The 19,715-nt window shown below is 41.1% G+C and overlaps 1 protein-coding gene across 4 annotated transcripts in view; it reads right to left on the minus strand.

Annotated features, from left to right (window-relative positions):
• LIN52 (lin-52 DREAM MuvB core complex component) overlaps nucleotides 1-19,680 on the minus strand; it is a 47,215-nt gene extending 27,535 nt beyond the window's left edge. The window contains exons 1-7 of one of the 4 annotated variants that reach the window (XM_065063996.1): nucleotides 19,478-19,670; nucleotides 19,308-19,382; nucleotides 19,164-19,201; nucleotides 18,684-18,750; nucleotides 17,611-17,694; nucleotides 9,710-9,752; nucleotides 8,122-9,181 (exon numbers count right to left, since the gene is read on the minus strand). In XM_065063996.1, coding sequence (XP_064920068.1) covers nucleotides 9,157-9,181; nucleotides 9,710-9,752; nucleotides 17,611-17,694; nucleotides 18,684-18,750; nucleotides 19,164-19,201; nucleotides 19,308-19,382; nucleotides 19,478-19,496 — 351 coding nt within the window. In that variant the 5' untranslated portion in view covers nucleotides 19,497-19,670 and the 3' untranslated portion in view covers nucleotides 8,122-9,156. Of the gene's footprint in view, nucleotides 1-8,121; nucleotides 9,182-9,709; nucleotides 9,753-17,610; nucleotides 17,695-18,683; nucleotides 18,751-19,163; nucleotides 19,202-19,307; nucleotides 19,383-19,477 lie in introns of those variants that run through there. The other 3 variants (XM_065063998.1, XR_010472885.1, XM_065063997.1) reach the window with 3 other exon arrangements.
• Between the last annotated feature and the right edge of the window lie 35 nt (nucleotides 19,681-19,715).

Consider the following 19,715-nt stretch of genomic DNA (forward strand, 5'->3'; position numbering starts at 1 on the left):
AGCTCTCAATATGGAAAAGCCCTATCAATGTAAAATAATTTCTTCATAGAAGACACACTCTGCTGAACTTTATTATAATAAGTTTCACTAGCTTTCACTAAAGCAGTGCTCAAAACAACACACAAGTGAAATATGCTTAATTGGTTATTAGCTGCCTTTCAATTACCTCCACCCTTGTGCTGTAGAAACCAATCAGTAAAAAAAATACCTCATAAAAATTAAATTACAAACTGAAAATCTCTACTTAGGCAATGTGGAGTTTCCTATTCCCACCTTTCCAATAACAGTAAAAAGCTGTAAGATAAACCACAGGAAAATAATTGAACTATATCCTTCAGCTTTACTGTCAAGACTTACAACTGTGAGAAGTGGTAAATGCAACTTTATTGTCTCCTCATTGTGATCAAAAATTTCTGCAAGAATAAAATTTCTGAAAGAATAAACCTACCCATTTTCTCAGAACGAAAAACCCATCAATACATAACATTTTGGGACTGACAACTGAAGTACAGCAGACCAACCACCGGTTTAGTTCCACATTTTAATAGCCTAAGTTAACCACTGAAAGTTATGAATTTAACTTTCTGCATGTTAATTCATCAGGCTTAATTATGATATGAGTTTGCAGTGTGTTCAGGGAACAACAATGTCTTGGACATTTTAAAGAATCCACAAACAGCCTTCAAACATGCTTTCATGGGCAAGTATAAAGTAATGTTTTATTACCAAAATAAATTTCTAAGAGCCAGCACTTCACTGGAGGGGGAAGGTGAAGAACAAACTTGCAATGAATATGATGAGAAGAGGTAGTATGTTTACTCTGCTGGCAACAGCACTAAGCACCCTTTTTTTGATCTGCAGCTACAACTCGAAAAGCCACAGCAAAACCCTCCTGTACAGACAAAGACAATTCAAAATGTCTAAGCACCCAGACAAATTCACATTAGAATCAAGAGCTGGATTTTTAATAGAGAAGTAAGCAATGGGTATGTAATAAATTCTCTATCACTATTAATCTGTTTTAGTGAAACAGGATTTTTTTTCATAAAGAAAGACAGTTTTTAAACAAGGGAATTCATGCTAAAAATTAATTCAAAGAAGGCCCCCAGACACACAATCGAAATTTTTCTTGTGACCTTCTAAGTTGTACCTTTTTCCCACTGTGCAGGCTGGGTCTCATTTACAAGCTCCACATGCTAGAGTGGCCTTTTAGGACGCTCTGGAAGAACTGGAGAGAAGTGCTCTCTTTAAATTCTTGTCTTCTCAGAAGATTGCCCCTAAGCTTGAAATCAGATAGACCTACACTTACAGAGTAACATGTGAGCAAGAGGAACAAAATACTGTTTCCAACACTTAAATCCGTGAAGTCACAGGAACAAATTAGTAAGACCTATTTTGACTCATCCTGAATTTACTGAGGTACTTCATACTGACTACAGAATGGACCAAATTGAGTCATCTAAAACCAGATGAAACAAATATAAGATTTAGTGCAAAAAAATTAGGTTCATTCACTTCCCCTCCCTACACATTTCTCTCTTATCATCTGACCCTGTACATCTGTTCCATAATCTCATGATCAATCTAGAATTAAAAAACCCACCTTCAGCCAGTCTATCCTTCTATCTCTCAGCACTGGGCAATTGGTAGGTATTTGGTGAATACCTACTTCCAAGCACCCTCAACAAATAGGACAAAGAAAATCTTTCCCATTTGGTAAGATCTCCCCTCTCCTATCTCTTTTCCAAGCTCCCTCTTGGTCACTCAGCTTTGTGAATAAATCCCTTCTCTCCTCACAGCTTCCTCAGGTAGAAGCAACATGAATTTCATTCTTCCTCTGTCCAAGCCAGCACCAAGAGAGGAGACCTGGTATTTTTACTCTATACACTCTCAGAAAAGACCAGCCTTATAAGTGGCAAAGTACGCCACAAGTGCTCTGTCCAGTACTACAACATTACAAAAGATACAGTTAATTCATATATGAGAAGTTTTCTTATCGCCATTAAAATCATATTTGTTTAATGAAAACAAACTGTATAGAAATGAATTTAAAAAAAAAACCTTGAGGAACAATAATGAAATGAGTCTAAAGAAATCTGTAAAAGGAAATTAAGGCAAAGCAAAATTTGCAAGGGGACAGTCTTATATTATTAGACTAATGGATATAGCTGGAGGCTGAAATGAAAGCTTTCATGCACTCAAGTTATTAGCTCTTTAATTAAAAATCATATGACATTATACTGATAAATTTAACAAGATCCTGAGGAAGTATTACATAAAAATTTAGAAAGAGGTATATTTTCAATAGACAAAGCTATAGAAGCTTCATGTTTCAGGGAATAAACCAACTGCTGTTGCAGGAGGTTGGCAAGAAATCTCCCTTTGCCTGCTCGTCTGTAATTGTGCAGAATGGTGAGTAGCTCTTCACACTGACACGGCGCCCTGTCTGGGGGCAAGACACTAAAGAGTGCTGGTCTGAGTATAGCAATTCTCACGGTCCTGTCAGAAACTGTTTCCTGAACTGACATAATGTTGTCATCTATGTCATTTCTGGCAGAAAAAACATTAATTTAACCCAATGGGCTTCATTTGCCAATCCCAATGCAACACTTAACAAACAAACAGGCAAGCAAACAGACTGCACACACAAAAGGCTATCCGGGAAGTCACAGGTATAGTTCCCCATTCCAGCTTTATTCAATAATGCATTTCTGAAGGAGAAAATTATCAGAAAAAAAAAAAAAACACCACAAAACACTCTGTTTTGCTGAGTTCTTTGTCCTGAACCCCCATAAACTCCAGTCCTGTTGGGACATATGGATAGGGTAGGATTTTTTACAAGATTTCAATGCCTAGCAAAATGCAAATAGTTGTCATTACTTCCAGACTATTAATACCAGTGATTCTTTGATATTCTGAAATAAAGTTATTGTGTTCTTTTATAATCCAGTACAATCTCTATGCATCAAGGATCAGCACCACAGGACTTAAACATAAAGCAAAAGGTATATTAAGATGAAATCAGTTGGGCATGCCTGGGCAGAGACACCAAGCAGGCCCACACCAAGACCTGAGGGGAGCAAGCACACACAGTCATCCTCATTAGAAACACAAGGCAGTAAACCAGGCATGTAAACTGAGGGTCATAGCAGAGTTCTCAGCTTCTTTTCCCTCCCCCCATAAAATGTCTATTTCTGCAGAAGATATATGGGAACTAGTTATGAAAGTCAAGCAATTAAAAAGCGTTTCTGAGGTATTCATGGGACTGTACCAGCCACAAGTGCCTGACAGCTCGAGGCGTGTGCCAGTCCCTGGAGAGCCATCACACTTCAATTACTATCACTAACATTAGTCATTATCAGGCTGGCTTCGGTCCCCAGGGAAGGCAGCTTGTGATGACAATATCCAGCCTCTCCTTGTAAAACAATTCATTAGGCAAAGCGGAACAGCTGGGGCAGCCACGTGGAGGTCTGCAGAGTGGCCGCCCCACCGGGACCTCCAGCCCCTCTTCTCCTTTTGGAGAGGGGCAGCCACCGCCCCCATGACAGCTGTAAAAGCCTCTGGGGACACTTCAGGTTTAATCAGTGATCCTTATACTCAGGGGAAGCATTTAATTGCAAACTTAAAACTAATGGCACTCAGAAGGTTACAACAATCATCAGATAAGAGGCTTCAGGGCATTTTTATCTTGTTCTAATGCTCACAAGTTAATGAGGCAATAAGAGACAGATACTGTCAGACTTGGTCTAGCAGCAGTATACAGACCTGCATGTAGTGGAGACGGAAGAGGTAAGGTAGTAGGTCCGTAATTGATCTTACAGAAGACTTTGTGCTCTGAACAACCAAAACCACTCAATAAGGCGACAGAATGCGAGGAGATTTTTTCACAAAGCCTTGTATGAATCATCGTCTGATCAAAGAGAAAACTGAAACGAAATATAGCAATACCCCACCAATGTATGTTCAATCTATTTAACAAATACACAGTATTTCCTTTCTCAAAGCACCAACACTGGGTGAATGAAACAGTGAGACTGATCCTTACGTACTGAGTAACTCCACCATCTCTGAGCTAGCAGGGCAGATGTGCTACCAAACAGGTAAATTAGTATGGATACATAGTAATGATTTTTAGCCTTTATGTGAATTGCAAATATAAATTTTTGTATATATTATGTCTGTAGACAACTGAGAATAAGCTTGCTTTTCTCAGTTACCTTGCTTGAGCCTCAGGCTGAAGGATGTTTCATCACCACATTCTCATTTTACTTCTAGTGACAACATACATAATATTTTAATGAAGTCTTCCTGTGGCATATAATAGGAGCAAGCAGGGGACAAGAACAACATGCAGGATAAGATACTGTATTGGGTTTGCATCACAAGGTTTTGGTAGAGGAGGAGCTACAGGGGTGGCTTCTGTGAGAAGCTGCAAGAAGCTTCTCCCATGTCCAGCAGAGCCAACACCAGCTGGATCCAAGATGGACCCATTGCTGGACAAGGCCAAGCCCATCAGTGACAGTGGCAGCACCTCTGGGACAACATACTTAAGAAGGGGGGGATAAAACACAGCAGGACAACAGCAGCAGAGAGAGGAGTGAGAATACGTGAGAGAAACAGCCCTGCAGACACCAAGGCCAGTGAAGGAGGAGGGCAGGAGGTGCCCCAGGTGCCACGGCACAGATTCCCCTGCAGCCCATGGTGCAGCCCATGGTGAGGTCAGCTGTCCCCCGCAGCCCATGGAGGTCCATGGTGGAGGAGAGACCCACCTATAGTCCAGGGAGGACCTCACACCAATGCAGGTGGATGCCCAAAGGCTGTGACCCCATGGGAAACATGCACAGGAGCAGGCTCCTGGTAGGACCTGTGGCCCCATGGAGAGAGGAGCCCACGCTGGAGCAATCTGTTCCTGAAGGGCTGCCTTGCCCATCATGGTCATTGCTGAGTGATCTCTACCTGTCCTCATCTCGAGACACAAGCTTTCTGCTGTATCTTCTCTCCCCTGTCCAGCTGAGGAAGGGAGTGATGGAGCAGACTGGGTGGATACCCGGCATCTAGTCAGTGTCAACCCACTGCAGACACTTACTGATACAGGCTTTATGTGCCTTTTTTTTTTTTTTTTAAATCTGTGATTTTTCCAATATCTTGCAAAAGAATCTTAACATGAACTCAACCTTACAGTTTGGAAATAGGGACAGATGAGAAGGGAAATAAACCAACCAAGCAGAACAGCGGTAATGGCAGAAACTGAACCAATGTCTCCGAAGTCACACTCTAGTGCAATTTTTCACTAGGATCACCTCCTGCTCTGCAAACAGGTCTGGCTACCCATGCTGTGGAAGAAAATTCTCTCTTCACTTCTTCCAGAAGCCAAAATTTACAGGAAAACATTTCAGACAGAGGTGATGGAGGGGTCATCTTTCCAATATTTCTAAATACAAAGGAAATGTTCTATTGACACAGAAGTAGAAAAGTTTTAATTGGACAAAGGTATAGACAGCTAAAGAATTTTAAACAATAAATACAGACCAATTGTAAAGTTTTAAGTGTCCCTGCCTATTAGGAAATGTTGACTGCCTCAGCCTATGTCTAAACCTTAGCTTATTGAACTATTGTGCTTGTAACACCAAGAGGCTTGCACAAGCATGACAGGGCAGAAGTATCGTGTGAGTTGGTATGCTGCTTATATAGAACTTGTTTAGAAACTGCTTACATAGAACATGCATAGGATGAGAAACTAAATTGCTGTCGCTTTAGGCCATAAGCTGTCAACTTGCACCGAGATATGCTGAACTTTAACCAAGTTAAGCAAAGCAGGTCCCTCAGAGTCAGTTCAAGCCAGAAGACAAGGGAGCGACAATCATCAGCAGAAGCAGCATTCTTAGAGATAAAGGAAGTAACAGCAGGCCTAGAGACTAGAATCACCCACCCAATGACAATGAAGAACTGGGAGACCCCAGACCATAATATTACAATTGGCCCAAACTGGCATGCGAGGAGTGGGGAACTTGGATTGTAAGGGTATAACTACCCAGGGATCTCTTTGTTCGCGGTTCCTCTCCAGAGGCACCCCACTCAGGCTGAAATTGATTGCTGTACCAATTAATACAGAAGTGCCACTCAGAACTGGCATGCCAGTCATTTTGCTCTGAGAATCCTAGGGGAAAACTACTAGGAAATGAGTGTGTGTGTGTTTGTGTGTGTGTGTGGTATGTGAGGAGCCAACATAGGGCACCCATCAAGTCACTGGACCCACCTTCCACAAAGGGACTTTGGTCCTGGTGGTAAAGTCTCAGGTGGTTTGCTTGTGACTGCTGTGGTTGCATGACAGATAAGTTTCCCTAACGCTGCCAGAGCATCTCCCAAGATTTGTTTGTCATTTTTGTGTTTTTAAACTGTAATGGAAAAATGCACATAACCTTATGCTTGATCAAAATTTTCCCCATCTTCAATTCCTCCACTGACAGTAATCTACAAGTTATCCTGTCAGAATGAGAGTAGCAAAAAATAGGCTTCTGACAGTATAATGTAAGAACATTTTGTTTGTAGTCATGTTTCTTTCTGTGCCAAGCATGTGGCAGGTAGAAATGCTTTAATGTGACAGCCCATTCCTTTACTTCTGTGGCTAAAAGCTCTTCAGTCAAGCCCCATTGACCCCTTGCATGCCTAAGACAGATGGTGGTGGTTTCACTGTTCATTCAAGCTGAAACACATAAGAACCTCTGTGTAGGCTGAGGACCATTCTCTTCCTCTGCTTAAAGAATGATACTGAATGGACTGTTCTCTCTCTACAAAGAAAAACAGGCTTCTGAGCCCAAGCTGCATAGACTCATAATCAGCTATGTGGATGGAAGTATTTGGAAGTCCATCCCCAAACGGCATGAAAGCCACCACTGCGATACAAGAATTGTTAGGTTTCTTGTTCCTAATCAGGCTGCTTTCATGGAAGCAGACAAGGGAGTTGCACCTCAGATCTCTCGCTCAAAGCTCATAAGATGAACCAACTGTTTGGTGCTGTGTTCAGCTGAGACTGGGGAACACAGGCTCTGAACTAACTTCTAGAAAGGATCTTAGACTACAGAATCCTTGAATCACTGGATGATATGGGTTACAAAGGCTCAGGAGGCCTCCTACTCAAAGTAGAGTCAATTATACGGTAAGATCATGTTGACTTTTTTAAACAAAGTAAATAATACATCCTGGTTGAAGGACCTTTCAGAGGTGACCTTTGTTTTAACAAAATCAGATCTACAAACTAGGTATGGGGATGTAGATAAAGAGAGAAGGAGGATGAGAGAAAAGGCAAAAAGACAGACATTTCATTAAAGATCAGGTAAAAAGCATCTCATAGTAATTCAGCTTTTATTTAGAATGTTGCTGTTGCATTGAGCATCACTCAGTAAGTTTTAAGAGCGCAATTATCTGCCAGCTATTGGGCCACTTGGCACATGATTCTTATCCACAGCTTCAGAAACTCAGTTATCAGAATTGCAATAGATGGACACGGTCTGACACTCAAAAGCTCCCCTTTTTATTTCCAACATCAGGCTCCAGAATTAGCCATGGCAGATGTCATATTAACATTTCCAACACTCCTACGTCTATGCAATCACAGAGTTTACATTATTTATTATAATCTCCCTTCTGTAAAAGGTGTCCAGCAGACTTAAAAGTTCAATCAGCTGCATTTGGGGGTCCCAATGCATACCTGACATAATGGATATTCGGGGTTTTACAGTCACTTTGAATATCTAAAAATAATTCTGTGAGAAAATAATTGCCTTCTTCCTGTGACAAAAAATTAGTAAAAAGATTCCAACCCAAACCATATAATCTACCAAAAGGAGGTTCCATGTACACAAGTATCAAAAACAGGCATCAAACAGAAAATAAAAGCCAAGAGAATTTGCAGAAGATTTAACTTTTGACACATTTAGGACAGTTTTAGATATTTCTTCCCCTTTTCTCAAACTCCACCAGTATACACGTCCTTCTGCAGCAAGCAGAGTCATCAATGTCTGGAAGACTAGGATGCTGTATGAGTACTTGCCATTGAAATCCACAATAGTACCTTGCTCTCAGAGTAAGGGGGGCAAGGGGAAGAAAGCAAAGACGCAGAAATTTCTTGAAGCTTAGAGAAATATTTATTCTACTTCATCAGCCGACAGAACACCCTAAGGATCCATGCAGTATTTTTTCCATATATGACAGTTACCTAGATACAGCATTTGTTTTATGGTAAGAATACAAAATTTACGCATATGGGTAGTATCACATTTGATACCATCAGTAGACTGTATATCCCCAATTTTGTATTTAAAAACAGCCTGGACTTCTTTTTTTTTCCTGCACATAGAGGGCAACTCAACCACACACCCACTTATTTAAAATAAAACAATAGCAGCCAAGGTCCAGGCTCAATTTCCATCCTCACCATTGCAACCTAATCTCCTGGCAAGTTAATGCAAATCAAAGCAAACACTTCTCTGACACTGGTAGCAAAGCGTGTTCCTCTCCCAAGAGAGACCTGTAAAACAGGACAGTCACTGACAGCAGTACAATTACTGACACAGATACAGACTTTATGGACATGTTTATCTCTGCTGTAAATCCACACTCTCTCTCCACTCCGATTCATGAGTCATAAAGAAATTGCAGATAATGAAAAAGTTGGAGAAATTTACAGCGTGTCGGAAACCTCAGACAGCCAGAAGAAATTAAAGAGCTGACTGAGGATAAATCACACAGGTACAATTAAAACTTCCTATACCTACTTCACTTCCAAACTGGGGCACAAGCCAATGGAGATGATGAAAAGTTGAGGTCATGACTCCTCTGACTGTAATAATTTCTTAACTACCTACATGTCAAAATTAGCCAATTCGCAGATCACATATGAACGGCAATTTCAAGCCGCCATTCTGATGTCTCGTTCTTCCAACAAGAGCTGCCCCAGAATAACCATGCCTATAAATGAACCACCCAGTGAGCAGTATAAGGAAAGGCGATTTCCTCATCCCCCTGCAGATGCCGAGCATCTCCTTCCACAGTGCTGTGCATTAAAACGAAGAAGCAGTTCTACAGCGTGTGAGGAGGGTATGAAGAGAATCAGGAGAAAGGCCAAGGTTTCACAGGGAAATCATAGCAGCTTAGACATCACGGTGACAGGGCCATATAAACACTGTAACAGACAATGAAAGTGCTCTTTTCACAACTCTGAAACAATCAAATAAGGACCAAGCATGACTATGAATGTAAACTGAAAACAGCCTCCACGTTTTTTCCAGCTAGGCAAAACAAAACAAACCATTTCAACTGATTATGTAGTTCCTGAAAAAAGTCTGTGATCATCTCCTAACCCACAAATGAACCATCCAAAATGTGAGACATTTTCTGGGAGAAGTCTACTAACTCTGCCAAGTAAATCTTTAAGCTAACTGCATAACATTGAAATCCAGTGTCCAAAGAGCATAATTTTGTTGTCCAGCTATAAAACTCTGCCTTCAGGCTTTGAAGCACATGAAGTATACTATTTCACATGAAGTCCTTGCCAAACACAGTACTAAATAACAAAATAAGGGAGAAATATGCTTTCAGGCAAAACTGAAACATGATGAAGATTAATTCAGGAAGGCAGGGAATGTAGAAACCAAGCAAGAAAAAAACAGTTGCTAAAAAGAAAATTGTAAGCAGAGCAGAAGTAACTTACCACATCCATCTCAAACTGCTTTCTCCTATGCAGGACAGCTCACCTTGCAAGAGCAAATGAAGCGTAAATAAACTGTATTTTAAGTTTAAGGACATAATGAGCACTAGACTTGGATTCTAAAACATATTTTCTTCTTGTTTCAGATTAATACAGACACACTGGCGCTAGAAGCACTATACTTCTGGAAGTGCCAGCTTTTAACAAACAAAAGGTCAGCATCCTCCTTACTCTTGTCAGCAGTTAGGATGTTAAGAACATTGCTATATCTTTCTAATAACTGGCACTGCAACTCCTGCTGTGGGATCTAGATTTGGATCCACACCACGTGATCCTCTTTCACTTTATTTCCTTCTTCCTTCTCCAAAAGTCAGTTCTCTTCTCCAGCTCCACCACAACACTTTAGGTTTTCTATTTCTCCAAGGGAATAAGAAGAGAGTTCATGTTCAGGGAAGGTTCTGCTCTTTTACGTAGACTCTAAAATCTCATTTTGGCTAACAAGAAACCATAAAAATGCAGTTCACTTTTTCATGCAGCTTCCCAGACTGCAGAGAGTGGACACACAGCTTTTACTGAAAAATGGACCAACAAGAAATTTCAGAAGGTGCCATAAGACAAACACCCCACTGATACCCTGAATATTAAACCACTCTTTACTTGCACATGCCTGCTGATATGTTCATTTCCTACAAATTTAAGAACCTGAAATATTTTTTTACAAACAAGTGTACACACAGACCAGAAAAGGCACTTGGCAACTGTACTGTGGGAAGTGGGAGGGTGTTCACAAGTGTAAAGTAAGGCTTCTGAGCTTAAAAAGCCTCTGTGTTGATTGACTCAGGACTAAAATAACATGGTTATGGTTAGGAAACATTTTTATCTGATCAATTACATCCTTGATATAAGTCTGTTTCGCACAGAGCTTCAAGGCTGCATGTTGATACTACATTTCACTACACTCCCAGAAAAGAGAATCCATTACAGAAAAGGAAAGAGATGTTTCGGTAAGAGGATGCATGGTTCTCCCTCCTTTCCTTACTTTGATTCTAATTCAACAACTTACACAAAGTTCAAGTTTAATAACTGACACATCCTGATTTTTTAGTTTAATAGATACTACTAATTCAGTCCACCAAAAGTGAAGCCCCTGATTTAAACATATCCTACCTACAATCAGCATCAAAAAAGGAAGAAAACCAACAATCGAACAAAACCACCACACCTCAATGAGTGAATTCATATTTAACCGTATAGGCAAGAGCCATCCCAGCTTTGAAATTATCAGCAATAAGACCAGCCTGCAAGGATGACAGGCAGAACTAAATATATAGGTTTCAAAACATTCTCCAGTTAAATCCTGCTGAAGGCAAAAGCAGTAACTGCTCTACCTCTCCAAACCTACAAAAAAGCTGAACTTGCAGGCAAGAGATCACAATAGACAGCATTTTTCCAAGAGAAATGAAAAAACAAAGACTACCAATCTGACAAATAGCAATCTGTAAATAGCTTGGAGTTCAAAAGGCCTCCTTTATGATTTTACAGAAATTTCAGAGGCTGCTGAGGCTCCAGAGGACCACAAGTCACAACCAAGGACAGCTTAACTTGGGAGCAAAGCAGCTGTTCCTCACTCATGTGCCCATTCATCTCTTGCTGTCTCTGGAAGGGCCTCTCCAGTATGGGGACACCTCAGTGATTTCTGGTAGCAGTTACTTAACCACCATGCAGTCTAGCCTATTACTAAAATAAACAAAGAAAAAACCCACTGCCAAACAAAAGGTACTTCCAGCCCACCACCCCGATTCTGACAAACACCTCTGGAAGAGTCTAAGAGCAGGGAAGCACACAGCTGTACCTGCCCACTAATCTCTTCCAGCTTCCTGCATCTCCAAGATTTCCAAGCCACTCGTGACTTACTTCTCTGCGGTCAGACAGTCTCAATGGATTTATCTTCCAATAATTTGTCTCATTTACTGAGTAAGATAAACTCTGTGCCCTCAGCCTTCAGCAGCGATGAGTTCTGACTTTACCACACAGCACAAGTATCTCCTCGTGTCTGTCCTGACACACTATTTTATTCTCTCTGGCTCCCGTCCTACAAGAAACAGTGGAGATTCATTCCCTATTCACACCTTCTCTGCATTAATCAGTTTTACAGATCTTTGTCACGTACTGCACCAGTTGTCTCCAGCCTAAAAACTCAAAGTCATCTACTCATGTTTAATATCAAGGAAAACTACCACTGACTGACTAAACCCTGACTTTTCCTTTTTCAGTCTGTGGTGCTACAAGACGGTCAACTTTCTGCTGTTCACCTGACATCTCCTAGGTCATGCAGGTCTGATTCTCGAGCCCTTGATTGGTAGCATCAAACAGCTCTTCCACTGCACCCTTGGTATTTTATTTTCTGTATGTGTTCAAGCAAATAAATCAGCATTACAAAGAAAACAGGTGCAAAGTTGCTAAAATCCAGTGCAAGTCAGGGCACACAAAACAATGAAGGACTGTAAGTATGGAGACTTGGTTGAGCATGTTCAGTAAATGTCTTATTGCTCTTGAAAGAGTGTGAGGATTTGATATCGGATAACAGAGTCATTCATACATTCCTAATTTTACAGGAGGAAAAGCACAAACCATCTTCAATTCCAAATAAAAAAATTAATCTAGCATAAGACAGCAGACTAGCAAAAAGCACCGACGGGAAAATCATAAATGGTATTCACACCTCTGGGGTCAGTTATCCCACATTTTCTAATACTTAAGGCAGATACTGCACAAAAGCACCACTACCTCCACAAACATATCAGGCCTTTAAAAGAACAGCTTTTTCAGAAAGTCTTCAATTGGCAATATCACCAAAGCTATATTGTGATAGCACAGGAGCCAGACAATCTCTCCGGCATCAGATTTTATAAACATGGCTGTGATACCAGGTAGGACTTCTGAACCAGTATAGCAGGTGTCATATGAAAAACATCAGAGATTCACAGGAAAGTAACAGCAGGGACTTCAGAACATCCCTAGACAACCACATATCTTCAGTGACATGGTGCTTTTCCTGCTTCCCCATCCTACCTGTTATATTTACACATAGGTTTGTCCCAAAGTTTGGCAGAGCTTAGGGGGAGGGAACCCACTTTCTTTTCTTTTTTTTTTTTTTTAAGAAAAACATCTTTTTCTCCATGTATGTAGTTCTCAGATACCCCTCTCCGTACATGTATATTCAAAAGGATGACAGGGCAGATCTTTAACAATAACTGCAACCAAAGATAATAAGAAACACCAAGTTAAGTTTGTGTACTAGCAATGTATGCACTTCCCAGAGCTGCTACCTCATGAAGCCAAGACTTCAAAAATCTTCTAAAGTCAACTTTGACACAGTTGCTCTAGAAGCTGTAATGGGTCATACATTGAAAAACCAGAGCTGCATATCTAAATTCGCAGTTATTTACACAAACGGCTTTGAAACTTGCTTTGTGGGCACAAGCATTGAGTTGAGATCTGTGACAAGGTTCCCAGATAAGAACAACCTCCCTCTTGCTTGCCACATCAGCTGTGGTCTCCTCATTCTGCAGTGCTCACTACTCTGCTCCAAGGAAAGGGGCTGAAAAACCCACAACAAGGCAATATGCCTATACCTTTCCCCCCGCTGCCAGATTTCTGCCAACAAGAGAGAAGAGACTCACTGACTGGCTGCAGCTCACGTTCAGCAGTGATACCATGTCTCCCAAAGTCACCATAACTACATGAACTGTTAAAAGTAGGTGTGTTCCCTGAGCCCTGTTCTTCCTCCCGCCCTTACAATACCCACATTAACAGGGAAAGCAAAATCCACATAAAGCAGGATTTTTAATAGTAAAAACATTTTCAATGTATTCTAACCAATAAAAACTCTTAACAGAAGTAAAACAGCAGCTCTAATGAGAGAACTGAAGCAAAAAGAGAAGAGCAGTAACAAGCAAGAGGGCAAGGTAGAATTTGACATAGCTTAAAAGGGAGGCAAGGAAACACAAGCTGAAACCTCAGAAGAGGTGCTGAAAAACAATTTATTTTTCAAAGATTTCATTAGTGATACCAGTTCCTGAGCCTGGAAGCTACTGGAAAACTCCTGAACCACCTTGTAGCAAAGAATAAAAACAGAAACCAGAGCCATCAGGATAGCTCATCCTTTAAGAGCAGAATTGAAAAAAAATAATTAAATCATTGGTTCATGCTGCAAGCATCCTGCTTCATTCAAGGAAGGCTATCCTTTAGGTGAATTCTGTGCTAAGGGAAGAATATTCTGCAAGGAACAGACGTGAGTGAGCAAGAATCCACCTATCAGCATGCTAGAAGGAGAGCATTCCCCATGGTCACCTTGGAGATCCTTTCTGATCCACGAGAAAGATCTTCAGTGCAAGTCATCAGCAAATTAAATGGTGCAAATAAGAAATTCTGATTTATGGAAGAAAACCGATATTTTATTGGCAGCTTAGTGGTTTGCATCTTAGTAAACCAGAAATGGAAGTACAGGAGATCGTGCAGCCAGCAGTCAGAAATATATTTTTAAAAAGCAAGGTGCTCACTCACCCGTTTGGTTAAAAGAAATGCCAAACAGAAGTATTTTTAAACTACAAAGGTAAAACAACACAAAAAATAAGCAACTTGTCTGAGTAGGAACTAACTGTATTAGGTACTACTGAAGCTAGAAAAATTGGAAACATGGCTGGACAGATCACCAGTTACCTTATTCAGAAAGAAGTAACTGAACCCCAGACAAGGAAGAGGGAAACTGGCTTTATAAAAAATAGCATTAACCATTTCATTTGTCAAAGGTCTCCTTTGACATTATCTTCCCACACACTCAGAGGCTGATGTGTTAGCAGATCAAGCTACTGCAACCTAAACAGGTCCATGCTACACTGCACAGAAATCACGACAGAGGGTAAGAACCCCGACTCCTCGGGTGCCCACACAGAACATCAGAGGAAGCTCCAGCAGCATTACTGCAGCCTGAATGACGGTCAGTCTATCTCAGACCTCTAACAGTAAAAGTCAGCTCTCAAGTTTCTAGTCAAGTGTTTCTTGAACTCACTGTTACAATCCAAGGAGGACAAGCCTATTCAGTTTCACCTGATAAAGAAAAACTTCCACAGAACTCTGCACTAATTAAGATATAATCATTTAAATCACATAAGAATATGTAGCTTAAAGTGCAGACAAGTGACTGTAAAACTGGCTACTTTTAAAAGTGGAGAACAACTGTAAATCAAACCAGGTACCAAACAAGTTGGAAAGAAAACTTAAGTTATATGTTAACAATGCAATTTGATTCACAGAAGACACAGGGCATTCAACAAAACAGCCAAGCGTACAGAAAGTACAGGTAACCCTATGGGAAAGAGAGGGGAGAAAGTTGTAAAGAACAGAAACCTGTGCAAAGCAAGCAACAAAAAGAAGAACTGAGAAATCCATGGCCAAAAAGTTAGGGACAGCAGGAATGACATATAATAAGAACATGGAATCCAGAAAATAGTATTCAGCTATTCCTAGATGAAAGCACTGAAGATGGGCAAAGTATTCAATACATTTGTTTTAAATTTGTCAGGAAAGCCCACTTATATAGACAAAATAGTAAGACAGTTCATATGAATTTAAGAAACAAGGCATGTAATTCAGTAATTATTAATTTATCCAACTTAATCTCAAATCAGTTCCTCAGATTTCAGTTTTAGTGTTGCAATAGCACCTTGATGAATACATTTTTCAAAAGGCACCTTGTCCCACATGTCACTTTGCCTAATGAATTCTAATGCAAAATCAACAAGAAGTGTGCTGTGAACTGGTTCAATAACAGCCCTCACAACATAACTACAAAGTAACTCAATGGATACGTTTGTCATGGAATGCTGCAGGAATCACTCTGGTCCTGCACAGCATTTTACCAATAACTTGGATGAAAACACAAGTCTTTAAAAAATAGAAAGGATTTGAGATGAAATGTAGAAGAGGAGAATTAGAAGGAAAATTTGCTAACACAATGCAACAGAATTGCTTCTCACACTCAATACAGATAAAACCTTTGAAAATAATGCAAAAGAACCTCCAAGAAAACAAAAACCACAGCGCACATTCAGAACAGCAAATGTCACAAAAAACAATCTTGGGAAGAAGAACTTCAAATCATGACTGAAAACGGTAGAGTTTTATACAAAAGCAGCAAGACTTCTCTCTGAAGCCTCACACTGCCATCTACAGGAGACTTGTCAGACGTGGTTTCAAGCCTAGTTTTGACAGCCAGTTTCAATCGATAGTCAAGTCAAAATGGGACTACTAAATTTCAAGACCTAGAGATATAATCCTATCAAATACCTCTGGACCAAAACCACAAGACCCTTAACTTTAATTAAGAGATCTTTTGGATTTTTCTTCCTGTTCTCTCACTTAAGTCTGTAAGAGAAAAGAACTTAAAGACAGTATTAGGAAAAACAATCCTGAGCAGCTGTGTTCAAACTCCATATGTAATTTTCTGTGAAAGTTTTCTAAGGTAAATATAAGACACACAAATCAAGAGTGTAATGTAGCCTAAAGGAAAATAGACTTTAGTGAGAAGAAGTTACAAACATGGAGAGCTTTCATACAGCTTGAAAATTCAATATTTGAGTTACTACAGACTAAAGGTTATAACCTCATATTTCATTTGTTTGCTCACTTTGTCTTCTTTCTGTATTTATTTATTCATTTTCAGAAAAAAATAAATGGAAATGCATGCAACAAATATTGCTGAGGAAACCACCACCTTGTTCGCATCAATGTAACTCAGGCTCTGCTTAAGCTCCATTAGCAGGACAAAGCTGCCTGACATTTAAGCATACAACTTAACTGAGAAAGCAAATCATCAGCCAATCTTTGTATATGACTCAGTTTTAGATTGTTATACTTCTACACCACTAAATGCTTTCCACAGTCTTAACAGATGTCAGCACTGAAAGTAAAATAAGCTTGCAGGGAGTGTGTTAAAATAGGCTAAATGATTCGTTAATAAGGTGTCATTAGGATATCCTAGGTTTACAGTCAGGAAGACTACAAAGGTTTATTACTGCTTTTTCAGTCAATAGCATATTGACTGAAAGGAAGGTAAAAGACCCCTAAGTTTTAAAACTTTTAGTGCTTTGTGTAGCACAAGAGTAACTCCAACTAAGGTCTATGCTAGAGCAAACTTAAGCAGAAAAAAAAATTCAATGTGTCCAAACATACAGGTAGCATTTAAAAGAAACACAATATTCTTGAAATCCTCAAAGCTGGATCAATCTGTTAACAACAGAGTCCTGAATGTGAGGATGTAATCAGGTCCTTCTTCAAAAAACTGATAAAAATTTGCTGTTTGTAAGCAGGATGAAGGTCAGCTTTAGTACTCAATAACATCACCTCCTGACACAATTGAGTGCAGGAAAAAAAAACAAACAAAACCCAAAAAAACAGCTCCAGAAGCAGAAAATAATACAAACACTAAGGATAGGACAACCCAATGCACAAGTGAAAGTTTCACTGTGGAGACAGCGCATGAAGTTTGACTGAAGTACTGCCACAAGTATTCTGAGAAATAGATTTAGTATCTGAGCAGGAAATTAAGCAAAGTGACCTGATTTATCTAAGGCAACATTAAGTCAGGAACAGAAGTCTCTGTGCCACTAGACAACAGCAGGCTGTCATGTGACCTCTCGTTATTTCTGCTGTTTCTCCCATACAGGTAGGCTGATAAGTTAGAGATGTTACCTCACTCCCTCATCCTCTTTTGTCTGTCACTATTACTGTGAGACACTTGCCGAACTTGCCAACACATTCTTCCAGCTACAAATGCACCATGAGCACACACTTCAGTGGAAAGATTTGCAGCGTGGTCTGTCAGGTCTGCATACAGCACTTACATTCATCCAGTCCCAGCTGGTAAGCCAGGTTCTGCAGGCCACGGACTTTTTCCATCAGGTTGGCTGTAGTGAGGCTCCCCAGCTCTAAGAGAGAAAAGTGTGAACACTGTCTGTAGCCCTCTAGTGACAGTTTACCAGTTTACTACTTCACAGAGCACTTTCAAGTCACTTCTGACAAGATTTATTTCCAGCGAACAGAGTTCAAAATTCAAGCTGATGCCACCCCTGATTTTAATACACTAAGAAAAGACCAGCTTTCTCTACTGAAAAAGCCACAGATCTGGTTCATACTGTAATCTGCCACCACTGCAATGAGCAACTTACCCCATATTTTGGAAGTTCTTGTAAATTCACATTGCTATGTGAGCAAGCTACAAAAGAGTATGCAAGAGAATGGACTTACTGTATACTAATAATGTGTGCTTAAGCACATTTCTTGCAGCAAGTCAAAGTTAATTTCTTCCACTTTCACTTTGGAACAGCTTATCTGAAATTCACATGAGAGACAGCCCGCTCAAGGATGTTTACTGCAAACTAATAGCTATAACATGCAACAAATCTACATACTAGCTAGCCCTTCTGTAGCTTGCTCACATAGCCTTACCGCTCGATTAGAGATCTGGGATCTGTAAGTGAAGACACATGCACAGAGCATCTCTGAACACGTCAATCAACAAGTCTAAGCTGCTCACCAAGTTCGGTTAGCTGAGGCCCACCAAAAAATTCATGACACTTCTTAAAATACAGAAGACACCCACAATACTTATGCAGTGAGAGACTGATAAGCGAGGTAAGTGAAATATATGTAACATTACACTGCTTCAACTGCGTGCTCTGAAAAATCAGCCCGCCACTGATATCTTCTCTTACAGATAACTGGATTAATGAGAAATATATATCGTTAACAAGAGACTCCTGAGCTAGATATTCTGGAAACGTGAGTGCTAAAGACCTGAAGCCACAGGGACACCTCCAGAACATTTAAAGAACAAGTGGTTTAAGCCTCTTAAGAGAGTACTGAATTCCCATGTGCTCTGGCAATGTTACTTCCTGCCCACAATGTCCATACGCACCCTTTAACATGTCGATATCATCATTTTCCAATTCAGCCATCCATTTGGGAGGAGAACTTGTAATAGGCTGTTTTGAAAGAAGAGTTCAAGCTCAGATAAGTGAATTTTAGAATTATACATTGCAGTCTGATCTCATATTGAAAACTAGTTACATTGACAGCAAAAAATAAGAGTTTTCCTGGTGCTCTGTCGAGATATTTTTACGTTTAACCTTGTTTTCTAGCTCTCTCTGGCCCAGAGTTAAAATCAGCACACTACCACCTGGAAGCCAAAGTCAGTATGAAAAGTGAGATTTCCTAAAGTTTTAAATCTGTTATGTCTTCCCAGATGTTATTCTCATTTATAGTAAATTGAATACGGTATAAAAATATATATATAAAGAGATGATAAAGCTGAAAGGACGATGCTACCCCATCCTGAAGGTACAACCGAGTTACGCTGACGGACCGGAGCCGCGAAGCCGCACGGGTGCTCACTCACGCTTTTGAAGGAAGCGGCGAACTCGGCGACGCCGGGCACTGTGGAGACAAAACGAAGGGCAGCGGCGGGTCAGCGCCTCTGCCCGCAGCCCCCCGGCCCGGTCCCCGGCCCCAGCGGACAGGGCCGCGGGCCCGCCGGACTTACGCTGCTCGGGCCACAGGTCCGGGGAGGCGCGGTCCAGCTTCTCGAAGCTCAACAGCGATGCCTCCAGGTCGGCGCCTGCAAGAGGAAGAGGGTGGGGGGTGTGTGAGGCACCGCCCGGGCCCAGCCGGCGGGACCGGGAGCGGGACGGCGCCGCCATCCCCGCGCCTTACCGTCCGCGGGAGCCGCCATCTTGCCCGCCTCACGTGACGCGTCGTGACCGCGGCCGAGCCCGACCGAGTAAAACCAACCACCCCCGAACTCCACGTGTCCCTCTCGCCGCGACCGCCAGGAGGCGTCGCCGCTGGGCGGTGCTCGGCCAATCCGGGCTCTGGCGGCCAGCGGGCGGCTGAGCTCTCGCGGCCAATCCACAGCCCGGCACGGGGGGCGGTAGGGGCGGAAGGCGGGATA

This window comes from Columba livia, chromosome 5, assembly GCF_036013475.1.
Source record: "Columba livia isolate bColLiv1 breed racing homer chromosome 5, bColLiv1.pat.W.v2, whole genome shotgun sequence".
Lineage (NCBI taxonomy): Eukaryota > Metazoa > Chordata > Aves > Columbiformes > Columbidae > Columba > Columba livia.